This window comes from Juglans microcarpa x Juglans regia, chromosome 6D, assembly GCF_004785595.1.
Source record: "Juglans microcarpa x Juglans regia isolate MS1-56 chromosome 6D, Jm3101_v1.0, whole genome shotgun sequence".
NCBI lineage: Eukaryota > Viridiplantae > Streptophyta > Magnoliopsida > Fagales > Juglandaceae > Juglans > Juglans microcarpa x Juglans regia.
The window spans coordinates 21,763,703-21,778,475 of NC_054604.1; the positions used below are offsets into that span (position 1 = coordinate 21,763,703).

Below are 14,773 nucleotides of genomic sequence, written 5' to 3' on the forward strand. Positions count from 1 at the left end.
ATTCGGAAAATAATCTTTGACCCAAAAATATTTCATTCGTTCAAAGTCACTATAAAACAATTAGCATTTTTTTTTTTTTATAAATAGAAATATATATATATATATATATATATATTTATAGGCACACGTAAGTCGTGGAGAAGATGCATTCTAACTTTCAACTACGGCCACGAGATAAAAGTTCCAAAACAATTCAGGCAATCTAAAGTCTAACACGCAAGTCAAAGCCAACGTTTGACCTTTGGGCTTCTTGGGAGTGACTTTGATAGTGGAGATGAGAAATACGTAAATAATAGTAATAGAATAGTTTAAGTAAAATTTTTATTATTTTAAAATATAAGAAAAAAAATTGAATAGAAACATTATAAAATTAAAATATTGTCATAATATATATAATTTTTATTTTAAGATTTAAAAAAATTGAATTGTTTTTTGTAGTTTATATGGAAGTTTAAAAAATGTTTAATGATTAAAAATAATTAGATGAAAAAGTACAAAGGAAAATTGAAAAGTGTTTATATTTAAGTATATAATATTTCAATATTGAGATGAGATTCTTGTTTGCATTCAAAACCCACCTCAACTTATCTCAACTCATCTCATCTCATCATTATAATTTTCTCAAATTTCTACACAAAATATAATAAACAATTCAACTTTTTCAAATTTCTAAATAATTTTTTCAAATTTTCACACAAAATATAATAAATAATTTAACTTTTATTCTACTATTTACAAATTATCTCAACCTATCTCAACCCATCTCAACTCATCTTTTAATCCAAACCACTCAAAAATCAAATAAGATAAAATGATATGAGATGAAATGAGACCAGTTGTGTATCCAAACGGGACACGAAGCTCCAAACCACAACTCAATTAAAAATATTTTATTTCTATATATTTCAAAATTTTCTATAATCGTTATCCTAGATGGAAGAAAAAAATATAGAAAGCAAACAAAAACAAAATTATATTATTACATTTATAGCTCAGCTCCACGGTCCACCCTAAAATAGTAATAAAATAGTTAGTGAATAGTAGTGAAATAGTTTGAGTTAATATTTTATAGAATTTTGGGAAATGAGAGAGAAAAGTTGAATAAAAAATATTATAAAATTAAAATATTGTTAGAATATAAATTTGTAATAATATTTTATTTGAGAATTTGAAAAAGTTAAATTGTTTTTAATTTTTTGTTTGAAAGTTTGAATAATTTGTAATGATTAGTTTGAAAAATTTGTAATGATTAGTGTAACACTCCAATGGAATGCCTAAATTACTGACTTATACTCCAAAAGGACTAGTCAATGATATAATTGGAATGTCAATGGAATCTTATAAAGAGTAAGAACTTCTTCTTCCTAATAAATGTGGGATCTCATTCGCCACCTACCCTTATCCTTCTCATATGGGGTATTACAATTTATTTGTAACGCTCAAATATAAGGCATAAACCACATGGTCTATATTCTAAAGAGAATAGTCAATGATACAATTAGAGTACTATTTGAACCTTATAAAGAACAATAACTTCTCATTTTTAAGGAATAAGTGAGATTTTATTCACTATATGATACCCCATATGATATGAATAAAGGTAGGTGGTGTATGAGATCCCACATTGCTTGAAAATGAGAAGTTCTTACTCTTTATAATATTTAAATATGGCTTCAATTGCATCATTGACTAGTTCTTTTGAAGTATAGACTATGTAGTTTGGACCTTCCATTGAGACGTTACAAAAGTGAAGAGAGAATAATACTATCGGACGTAAATCAGTATAATTTGAGATTATAATGATTCATAAATATTTAATGATGAAAGTAGAGATCGGCCATGTCTAAAATCTTGCCATTTATATACACAAAAAAAGTTATGGAGCATATATACGAGTCACATTATAAATTTAGGGTATGCTTGATTTCTCTTTAATTGGTCTATTATATATAGACATAAAGCTATATTTTTAGGTTTGAAGATTTATTTGTACACATAGTGTATTGAATTTATATAAATATTTGGATATAAATTTAAAGTTTGATCCAAATGGATAATTTTAGTACATTCGAAAAAGAATCTTTGATCCAAAACTATTTCATTCGTCCAAAGCCACTATAAAATAATTAGCAATTGTTTTTTTTTAAAAAAAAAGAAATATATATATATATATATACACACACGTGTAAGTAGTGGAGAAGATGCATTCTAACTTTCAACTACCACAAGATAAAAGTTGCAAAAAAATTCAGGCGATTTGAAGTCTAACACGCAGGTCAAACCCGACTTTTGACCTTTGGGCTCCTTGGGAGTGATATTGATAGTCAATCAAATAGACGAAAAATATATAAATAATAATAAGATGGTTAGTAAATAGTAATAAAATAATTTAAATTAAGATTTTTATGTTTTAGAAAATTAGGAGAGATAAATTTGAATAAAAATATTATAAAGTTAAAATATTATTTTTTTTAATACTATTTTTATTTTAGAATTTGAAAATATTTAATTATTTTTTGTGTTTTGTATGAAAGTTTGAAAAATGTGTAATGACTAATAATAATTAGATAAAACATTATGAAAAAGATATTGAAATGTGTTTGTTTTTTAGTAGTGTTTAAATGTTGAGTTGAAATTAGATGAGATAAAATGAGATGAGAGGAGACGAGACGAGACCACCGATGTGTCCAAACGGGGGCAAGAAGCTCTAAACCACAACGCAATTAAAAATATTTTATTTCTATATATTTTAAGATTTTTTATAATCGTTACCCTAGATGGAAGAAAAAAGTATAGACAGAAAACAAAAAAATTTATATTATTACATTTTTGGCTCAGCTCCAGCACGGTCCACCCCTAAAGTTTAAACTTCTGGTCTTCCTTGCTTATAAAGCACCCATGCACTTAAGGACGAACCGTGACCATATTACAGTTTATTGTGGAATTTATGGGACATCTTAGGCATGATGTGCATGAGGGTATACAAATTATATCAGGCTCAGGTATAACTAAATATTTTATAATAACAAATCAACTTATCGTACTGATCATGTATAAACACAACTTCTCATACGAGCGTTTATAGCTAGCTAGCTATATATGATCATACGTTAAAGAGAGATTTGTATTCGCAACCTATCTCAACTCATTTTAATTCACTCAACTCATCTCGTTACTATTTATTACTATTCATCAATTTTAAACTTACAAATTTCACTACTATTCACAACCCATCTCATTACTATTCACAACCTATCTCACTATTATTCACAATTCATCTCAACTCATCTTCGAATCTAAACGACATCTAAGTATTGCACTGCTCCTCCATATATAGATCAGTCTTGAATTTATGTTTGGACAGTTAGAATATATTATAATTTTATAAATGATAGTGAAATAGTTTGAGTGAAGATGTTTTATTAAATTACAAAGTTAAAAAATTATTTAAATATAATTTGAAGATGTTTAAAAAATTTTCATAATGTACAAACATGCCTTTAGTCCAGTCGAGTCAAGCTCCGAACTGGGTTTGAACTCACTTTCAATATAAATTAATCGAACCCAAATAAGTACAACTCAACTCGATTACATGATATTTCCTTGGACGGTTGTTCTTTTTCTCTTCCTCTCCTCTCTTAATTAGAAGCTTTTATCTTTAAGAAATGTCCTATTTAGAGGGACAAAAGGACTGCCTCAGGAGAATCAATGGAGAAGGTGGAAGACGCGCATTGCAGTAGATGACAGATGTTGTTGTCGTGGCTTCCCACTATTAACCCACACACAAGTAGTAAAGCTATCCTCGGGGACTCGGCGAAGTTGGATAGTACTTGACCCTTCAAAGCAACCTCCTTTTTCTTTTCGTTTCCTCTGACTTTAAGCTTCCTTTGTTTGTAAAGTTTGAGAAGAGTTGAAATTAAAATTAAAATTAAAATTAAATATTATTAAAATATATTTTTTAGAAAAATTAAATTATTTATTTTATTTAATACAAAATTAAAAAATTATAATTATAAAATAATATAAAAAATTTGTGAAAACAGCCGATCCCACAATTGAAAGGGACACCAATTGAAACGTGGCCGGTGCCACAGTTGAATGGGACACTAATTGAAATCAAACGAGGCCGGTCCCACAATTCTTCATTTAACATAAATCTTTATCACCATTGCCGGTCTCACAATAATAGAAATGCATAAGAGCACTAGCATTGAATTGTACATCTGCATATTCATATTTGTATAATAGGACTTTAAATTATGCTGCATTAGATTATGCATATCCAAAAGTTTGCACAGCTATAAACAGTGTTAATATAAATTTGAAGATGTAATATTCACTATCCAAATCTTATTTTATAACTTTTTTCTCTCCTCCTCTTATTTGTCTCCACCAATTGATAACAGATTCCAGTTGTCCCCTTTCGATTCAGAGATGAGATGAGATGATTTATAAAAAGTAGTGAGATTTGTGAGTTAAAATTTGTGAATAGTAGTGAGTTGCACTCCTCCATGTATAGATCAGTCTTGAGTTAAGCTCGAGTTTGACAGGATATATATATATATATATGTTTAGATACTTAGAATATCTTATAATTTTGTATATGGTAGTGTAATAGTTTGAGTAAAGATATGTTGTGGATTACAAAGTTAAAAAATTGTGAATATAATTCTTATTTTGAAGTTTGTGAAAGTTCATGTATTGATTTTTGTATTTAAAAAATGATTAAATAATGATTAGATAAAAAAATTAAAATTTTGAAATTAAAAAATATTTTGTGTTTGAATATTATTTGTCAATGAAATTATGACAAGATTTAAAAATTTTCATAATGTTCAAACATACATTTAGCCTAGTCGAGTCAAGCTCTGAACTGGGTTTGAACTCACTTTCAATATAAATGAATCGAACCCAAATAAATACAACTCAACTCGATTACATGATCAAGTTTTTTCTCTCTCGTCTCTCTCTCGAATCTGTCTCTCTCTAAACTCTCGTTACAAATCTGACTCGAGGGGGTGGGAGCTTCGGCTCCTTTCCCCCTCCCTCCCTCTCTCCCTACCCCCGTCCCCTCGGTGTAGTGCTCCGTTTTTGTATTTATTGTACTTTTATAGGGTAAATAAGAGAGAATCGCAGATCTGGAACTTTTGACGACCATAGACCAGCATGCGCCCCTCCATGACGTTACCCAACCGTCGATCTTCAAGACCACCGAAGGCAGCACCAAACAGAGCGGCAAGTTGCTTGCACGTGCAGCCTAAAGTTATCGGAGACGTTTGGCGAGTGGCTATCTCGCGCCACCGGGAGGCCCTCTGCCGTCACCACGCGTGGTGCCACTAGGGTCTATGAGTCAGGAACCTTCAAGATTGGTCAACGATTTTCCTCTCAGAGTGGCGCGTGTACTACACGTGCCATTACAGCCTCTTGGAGCACTATCCTTTTCCGTTTTCACCGTGGTTTTTCCATTATTCTTTCCTTTTTAAAAAAAAAAAAAAAATCCAAAAATTTTGTCCCTTCGGACTTTGGTCTGAACGGTGTAATTCTCTCCTATCCGCTTAGGCGGTGTATGGGATTGGTGCACTCTACTCTGTGTAGTTGGAATATATATTTTGTCACCTGATTACTATTACTCTGTTGGGTACAAAGATGTGTACAATGGATCTCTTAGACTTAAGTTTTTAGAGATCTGTCATCTAGACTAGACTATATCAGTTACGAAAGTATGCTGGGAAGTTATTAATGTTTGTAACTAATTTGTTTTAAGTCAAATTTGTATATCTTCTATTATGAGTGAATTGTGAGCCCTTATTAAATATTAATAATAAAAAAAAAATCGATTACATGATCTTTTCTTTGTTAATTTTCTTCTCTTTTTCTTTTCCTCTCCTCTCTTACTTAGAAGCTTTATCTTTAAGAAATATCCTATTTAGAGGGACAAAAGGACTGCCTCAGGCAGCTGGTAGGACATGAGAATCAATGGAGAAAGGCGCATTGCAGTAGATGACAGATGTTGTTGTGGTGGCTTCCCACTATTAACCCACACACAAGAAGTAAAGCTGTCCTAGGGTACCCGGCGAAGTTTGGGAGTGTGGGACTGTGGATAATGCCTAACGCTTCAAAGCAACCTCCTTTTTCTTTTCGTTTCCTCTAACTTTTAAGCTTCGTTTGTATTTCGATAGATGAAATTAAAATTATAAATTAAATAAAATATTTTGTATTTTTTAAAAGTAAGCCTAATTCTTGATTCAACATAAATCTTTATCACCATGGCCGGTCCCAAAATAATAGAAACGCATCGTTCGTCATTTTTGTCAAATAAGAGGATGGCAAAGATCACCTGCTGGCATAACTGGTTGACTGGAATCTGTTATCAACAAGAAGCACATGACATAATTTTTTAATTTTCATTATTTTTTCACAGTTGAATGGGACGCCAACCTACAAAGATATTAACAATAATGGCAAGAAACGCACGCTCAGTTATATATTTGTGTGTAGAATAGAATAACATGTAATTATAATTTTATTTATAATTTTTTCTACAAATTTTATTTTGTTAATATATTAATCTTTAAGTTATAGATAACTGATATATAGTGAATTAAATTATTTATATATATATATTTAAAATACAGTTAGTATTTATCTTATGTGGATATATTACTATCTGCAATTGATTTAGAAGAAAAACAAAGAACATCAATTAATTAAGAGTAATATTAGGTATAAGTTTTAAATAGATAATAATATTATATAAGATTTTTATAAAAAAGTAAATTCTACTAATAGAAAATAAATTTTTTACACTTTTTTAAAATAAATTTTATTTTTATATAAATATTTGTATAAAATTTATTTATTTAAAATTTGTATAAATTTTTTCTTACTGATTAAGCAATTTTTACCTAGTCGATCCTAAGACAGTGACGTGTGTACGAAAACGTTACTTGCCAGAATCTTGGGGCCCCACGTCACTTGGGTCATGTAAAAAGCGTACCCTCGGGCGGTGGAACTCCCACAGGGGGAGTCACCGAAAAGGCAAAAATATTTTTGCCTTTTTTTTTTTTTTCAAATGTTTTTTTAAATTTATTAAAAATTTTCAAAAAATAAAAATAAAAATCAGAAATTCATTAAAACATATTTACTTAACTATTAAGTAAAAAAAATAAAAAATTCGATCGGTGGCTACCATATGTGGGATAAGCATTTCCCTTATATATAGGGTAATGGTAGGAAGCTAGCGGGAGCTTCCACGTCCAATTTTTTTTTCGTGTTTTTTTTTTTGTGGTTAAGAAATTTTTATTTAATAATATCGTGATTTTTTTAAATATTTAAAGGTGTTAAAAAAATAATTTAAAAAAAAAAAGTTTCAAACAATGATTTGATGTATTGGGACCCATGTCCCTGCCAACAATCCAATTACCGATAAGTGAATTTTAGAAAATTTTTTTTATTTGCTTTTTTTATTTATTATTTTTTAACATATATAAATATTTTTTTTTACAAAACATACATAAACTCAATAATATTCACTTACTTAATCACTAAGAATTTAAAAAAAATAAAAATAAAAAACAAAAATCGATTTGCTTTTTTATTATTATTTTTTAACATCTATAAATATTGTTTTTTTACAAAAAATACATAAACTCAATAATATTCACTGACTTAATCAGTAAGATTTCTTTTTTTTAAAAAATAAAAATAAAAAACAAAAACCGATCAATCATCGGTCATCTATCCGTTCAAACAACATTATCCATATATATATATAATATATATGAAAATCTCTACTCCCACTAGGGGTGCAATTGGTCCGATTTTAAACAAAATTTATGATCAAACTGGTATGCACTGATTTTATATTTTTCAAGAATCGATTTTGCACCCGTAATACCTCTAAACCAGTGCTTCCAATTTTATCGATTCCAATCCGGTTTGGTCAGGTTTTCCGGTTTTAATATACTATATTATATATTATATAATATATATATAATAGTATATAATACAATAGTGATAATATATTGTAGTATATTATAATATATAGTGATATAGTTTTAGTATAATTATTAATACAATAGACTATAGTGATATAAGATTTTAAAATTAATATTGTATTAGTTAGTAATTTATCATATAATAAAAAACTATTATATATATAATTATATATTATATATAAAAATTATATACAATATAAAAATTATAATATATATATGAACTAGTCCTGATTTTAGAGAAAGAAAAATCGGAACCTGATCGATTTTGACCGGTTTTAAGAAAATAAAACCGGTATCGGACTGAACTAAACTTGATACCAGACCAACCCGGCCCACTGGTTCGGTCCGATTTACTGATTCGATGGTTTATTTTTACACTCCTAACTCCAACTAATGGGAGTTACCCATTTTTTCTAGGTGTTGTTTTTTATTATTTAATGTGTAAGAAAGTATTTTTTTTTATTAAATTTAAAATTATTTTTCTTTTTTAAAAAATGTTTAAGAGATTTATATCTAATTTGGGTACGGATGTATTCTCAGTATACCTCACTACTATTCATTATTTTCTTATTACTTTTTCATTATTATTCACTGAATAGCTGATCATACCTCACTACCCAAACGTAACTTATATACATATATATATATAGAATGATCCATATATATCATTAAAAAAAATTACACACACACATATATATATATATATATATATATATAATGATAGTTGCAGTCGTGAGTGTGTAAAAACCACACAATTATTTTGAAAAAAATAAATAAATACGGGATCTACATGAAAAAAATTAATTTTTTAATAGTGGATCTCACTCTATTTCAAAGCGATTGCACGACGCTTACATACTTCACGATAGATTAGTCATATATGTGTGTGTGGATGTAGCATGCCAGGCGTGCTCTCAGTGTTAATTGATTTTTTTTTTTCTTTCAATCATTTTTTAAAAGAAATTCACAAATTTATTGTTTTTTAACTATTAAATAAAAAAATAAAATATACGAGCAATGAACACGAGAGATAAAGCCATGGGAAAGGTTAGCATTTTCAAAGGAAACAAAGAGAAAAGAAAGATTCCGGAGCAAAGTGATTTAAGTTTTAACCCTGCACGGATCCACCACATGATGAACTCAACCCCGGGGCTATTTAAACGTATGCCTGAAATCTATCCCGAAACAACTCACAAGTCCTCAAGCACGCAAGGGGATCAAACGTTCTGCTATTACAAGTAAAACCTGAGACTCCATTTTTGTTCTTTCAGGTTTAGAGTTATTCTTTTTGCTTCTTTGTATCATGTACTCTTATCTGCTTAATATATTCTCTGTTGCATGTGAGACTGCATCGGCTATAAAAAAAGAAATCAAAACATAATTATTTTTTATAGTGACTGATCACGATGTGATAGAGAGTACGTCTACTAGTAATGTGTTTTGTATGACAGTTAACTAGGTTTCAAATGCTAAACGTCCCTCATTTGGGATGTAAAAAGTGTTTCGAATGAGTTTTTTTTTTTTTTAATGATTAAAAAAGTATTTTTTAATGATATTGTGAATTTTTTTATTTTTTTAAAAATGTTCATGACGATTAAAAAAATATATGAAAAAAAACAAAATAAAATGTGCTGTTCGGGACGTTTAATCGGGAGCTTTTTTCGGGAAGTGTAGTACTGCTCTTTAGAAACTTACTTTTTCTCCGAGGGAAGCCATGCATGCATTTAAGCTTCGTTCTTAAATCCATCTCAACTCATAATTATAACTTTTTTAAATTTCAATACAAAATATAATAAATAATTCAATATTTTTAAATCTCAAAATAATAATAATATAATAACAATATTTTATCATCTCAACTCAACTCAGTTCAACATCTAAACGTTAGAGCCGGCATTAGTCATTGCAGTGAAGAACGGTACTATATATATATATATATATATTAGATACAGATTGTTACATAGTTTGTCACTTTGATATATAGCTTTGATTTTGTGTGTATATGCTTCATCTGTGTACAAGATTACAACACACTGCAATATTTTCAATCTACATCTCTTCAATCTCTTCTCTTCTGATCTCTACATTCTCTCTGTCTCAATCCTGTTTCTAAAGACTAATTCGTTAACCAAAGAACTGAATGGGGGGAAATACTTTCATTTGCCTAATAACTTTCCTAAGAGTAGCTGCCACAGTCATTAGTTTCTACATTTGAAAACTTAATATTAATAATGGGTTCCTTTTCACTCCCGAAGCTAGCTATCACTCCTTTTGGAATGGATCCAAGTCATTCGACGATTTTGAGTGATGCTGCTCAACATGGAAACATCCCGGCATTGTACTTGGCAATAAAGACGAATCCAGAAGTTTTGGACAAGATTGATAAGATTCCATTTTCTGAGACTCCTTTACACACGACCGCATCAGTAGGACAGACAGAGTTTGCCATGGAGATAATGATGTTAAAGCCATCATTTGCTAGGAAGCTTAATCAAGATGGCTTCACCCCCATGCACCTTGCTTTGCAATTTAAACAAACCAAACTTGTGCTCCGGCTACTTGATGTCGATAAAGACCTTGTCCGTGTCCAAGGAAGGGGGGGAGTGTCTCCTTTCCATTATGCAGCCGAAATTGGAGAAGAAGATCTTTTGGTTGAATTTCTAAATGCCTGCCCAAAATCTATTGAAGATGTGACAAATCGAAAGGAGACAGCTCTCCATATCGCCCTTAAAAAGAAAAAATTCGATGCTTTTAGGTTACTGGTGGGTTGGCTTCGGCGGTCCTGGTTTATCCATTCTGCCTGGATGGAAAAGAATTTGCTGAATTGGCCCGATGACGATGGCAACACTCCGTTGCACCTTGCTGTCTCAACAAATGATGCCGAGGTGATTTACCTAAAGTTTTGGAATCCATATTTATTCTCCGTTTTTCTTTTCTTTTAAAGTGTAACATTTGCTTTTAATTTCTTTTTGTTTGTTGATAAAAGATTCTTCTAGCTTTTTCAATTTGAGAAATGCTTTAACTTCAAAGCAATCCTATAAAAATAAATCCATTATAAATTGACATGATTTGATGTGATATTATTTTATTTTTATTGTAAAGTGATATAACGTATTATACAAAGTCATTAATTTGTATGTTACTTTTGTGAAACTCTCTTTGCAGCAGTAGTACTTCTCTTTTAATTTGAGAAATGTTTTAGCCACAAATAAATCTTACAAAAATAAATATATTATAAACTGACGTGACTTTATGCGATACGTTAGATTATAAATTTAATTTTATTGTAAAGCGATCTAACATATTATACGAAGTCATGTAAGTTCTAATTTTACTTTTATGAAAATTGCTTTATAGTTGTAATACTTCTCTTTTAATTTCTTTCTAATCGGTAGTGCAAACCTTTTTGCGACGATGACATCAGTAATTTTGCGTTTTATGAATCGTATATTATATATTCAGGTCGTGAGGTGTTTTATGAATTGTATATCAGTTGACATGAACATAAAGAATTCGGCAAATCAAACAGCTCTTGAAATCTTGGAACAGATGCATGGAGCCAATAATTACCGAGAGACCATTAAGGATATGATACATCGTCCCAAGATTTTCCTGTCATTATTCCAGTATCTATTCCCGTATCCTTCTCTTCCTGGAGTTGCACAACTGAGAACTTTCTTAAGCTCTCGTTTCTCAATTTCTGAGAACTATTACATATTCATGTTTCGTCAGAATATGGAGGTAAGCAATGATACGCGCAATATGCTGTTGGTGGTTGCTACATTGGTTGTAACAGTTACGTACCAAGCAGCTCTGAGCCCCCCTGGAGGAGTTTGGCAAGATGACTTCAATGCTGAAGCCGGTACTGGTGCGAGTGAATTATTAGTGAGTCCACCCTCACATCATGCAGGGAGGGTAATCATGAGCACAAAAAATTCATATCTATTCTTCACTTTGAACACTCTAACCTTCTTTATGACCAACATGACAATAATCTTCCTCCTCCCTCTTGGTAAATTTACTCGCTTTTTGGTCATCTTACCTCTTTGTGCCCTCACTTTCTGCTATTGTGCTTCAACTTATATCATTTTCCCTACAGATTCCTCCCGCGTTATAAATTATTTACTGCTGCTCCCTTTGGCATCTCTTGTTTTCTTGAATTATTTTTTGGTCGGGAAGCTAACAAACCTTATACAGCCTTTTCATCCTATAGCTCAAAATCTTCATCCAAAATTTACAAGGGGTTGGTTTTAATTTCTGAGTGTTTTTTCTTTCTTCAAATGAGTGTCTTTTCATTCACTTATCAATCCAAGATTTTCTCTACATGCGTCCTTTTTTTTTTCCTTGTGAGATCGAATTGCGTTCTTTATCTTTCGGTTTCTTTATCTTATAACTACTTATCGTGTGGTCCTATGAATTTTGGTATTTTGGTCTTGCCTTTGTAACTGAACCATGTTAGTAGTGTGCTGGTAATTTAACAGCCATGTACTGTAGAGTTGTTGCTTGATATGCACTGGCACGTGCTTGTATATGGGACACATCTCCTCTGAATATCCAACCCTATATTTTACGGTTGAGCGATCTACTACTAGCTAATGTACTACATATATCGCTTGGTGCGAAGTGTTGTAAGATGTGAAGTCCAAAAGACCATCTAATTCAGAAAATATGTTCAACACACATGATGGGTGGTCTAGTGAAGCAAGGACATCTGGGTTTGACGATGTTGAGTTAGCAGATTACACATTGAGAGCTCTGGCATAACACCCCGATTCAATAATATGACGAATGATATATTGGCCTAAATTAGGTTTAAATGAGAGATATTGGAGAAGCTCACAAGTTATCATTTCTGAGATTGACTTGGACTTTTTAATTTGGTGCATAGGCTTAAGAGTTTTTCTTGACAGCCAAAAGTAATTATTACGCGAGTTGGACTTACTTTGGACTCAAACCGGGCCAATTAGAATTTATTATTTGGTCTACGAATATTTAGGGAAGCTCAATAATTTAGTTGGGCCCACCAAATGGGCCAACCCATTTGTTAAGCCCGTACAAAACCCAAAGGAAAAATTCTACATTGACCCAAGACCCAAAACTCACGGACAGAAGAAATCTGGTTGCACTAAGGCTCTAGGGCAGGCAATCCGGCTGGCCCAACTGGATTGGCGGGTAGGCTAATCAAAAGAAATAAAATGCAGGTGTGGGTAGCGGGTGAGGCTACCCACCCACCTCGCATATTATGACACCCCTAACTTCCGTCGAGATTTAATGGAGATTGAAGTGTCGTAACATAGAATCGTTCATGATAAATAATATGCAATATACCTGGCATGCTTATACCGATATGTAATAACCACAACGGCTTTTTTTTATTCTTTTTTTTTTTTGTACATGGGAGGGGGGATTCGATCTTTGGTTCTCTGTAAGAAAGCAAGGTGTTGCCAATTGATCCAAAGGATCTTAGCATAAGCTTTTTATTCAAACGTAAGTTGCACTAGAATGGTCTAAATCTCAAATTAAATATCATGTCTTAAACAATCATACAACAGTAGGGTCCCAAACATTGACCTCATAAACCACAAAAAGCTTAGGAAATTGTTTTATGCTACATAGTTAAAAACATGAACAATCTTCTTCCTCCAATATCTCCCAAAGGTTCGTTATCAAACACCTAAACATCTCCATATAGAAGGAAATTGACACAAGTTGGCCTTTAAGGGTGAATTCGTCTTCAGTCATCTTAGGCGAGTCATCCATGTAACACCCTGTATCCAGAGGGGTCGAAGAGTTATGCCAATTGTTTTTCAGATGCCATATCATATCAAACAAAGTACAAATTATTTTTATATCATTTTCACATAATCAAAATAGATTCAGAGCATCTTCATATAACATGTATGAAATTCACAGATTTTATATTTGTTCTTTTGCATATTTCAAAAACAACATGTCAAAATATTGATCATGTCCACACCAGTCACGTCAGAAATACTTTCTCTTTTATATAAATTTCGTGAGTAATGTAGAACATTTAATTGAAGTTGTTTTCACATTTCTTTTTAAAACATATCATGCACATTTGTCATAAATTTAACATTAGTTGATTTTCTTTTTATGCAAAGCCTAGTATAAGAACCTCGCTTACCTGACTCTTGTAGCTTATTATCGGTTTGAGATCGTAATCGAGCCATAACTTAAATAAAAAAATATTTGTTAACACATTAGAACCCACATACTAGTATATAACTTAGCTAACAAATATTTCACCTTCACAACAATAGAATAAAACAAACTCATAACTAGGTAAGTACATGAAACAACATGCAAACCAACAAATTCAACAACCAACCAGAACCCATTTACTCCCGGTATGTAAACCACTTAACCATTTCACATACTACACTATCACGCAGATCATAACCAGCCCTTAACACTACATTAGCCACTCTCCACATGTTACACACAAACCGAACTGAAATATAATACCCAATCATCCCACAAGTCAAATTCAAACATTCACATGGCTTACAGCAGTTTCAGCCCGACACACTTCATCACTTAATCAACCAAATAACCACCCCAATAGCCAACATCGACTCAAAAGTAGATTGCATACAAATCCTGAAAATTGTTAACGTAGACTCAACCGTCAATATAAAACTCCAACACAACTGACATGTAGATTAAAATAGCTGACCAACAACATATTAACCTGAGCCTCCACATATCAATCCAACAAAATCAACCCAATAGCAACCATAGAGCAAAATTGG

General features: G+C 31.3%; 1 protein-coding gene across 1 annotated transcript; it reads left to right on the plus strand.

Annotated features, from left to right (window-relative positions):
- The first annotated feature begins 10,182 nt into the window (after nucleotides 1–10,182).
- On the plus strand, nucleotides 10,183–12,251 carry LOC121235459 (ankyrin repeat-containing protein BDA1-like). The gene is made up of 2 exons (XM_041131806.1): nucleotides 10,183–10,882; nucleotides 11,460–12,251. The coding sequence occupies exons 1-2, from the start codon at nucleotides 10,229–10,231 to the stop codon at nucleotides 12,249–12,251; spliced, it is 1,446 nt and encodes a 481-aa protein (XP_040987740.1). The 5' UTR covers nucleotides 10,183–10,228.
- Nucleotides 12,252–14,773: the final 2,522 nt, after the last annotated feature.

Bases quoted from the DNA above. Each gene is read 5' to 3' on its own strand.
- LOC121235459 (XM_041131806.1), top strand. From the start codon at position 10,229: ATGGGTTCCTTTTCACTCCCGAAGCTAGCTATCACTCCTTTTGGAATG. The intron at 10,883-11,459 runs GTGATTTACCTA...TTATATATTCAG, and splicing joins TCTCAACAAATGATGCCGAG to GTCGTGAGGTGTTTTATGAA.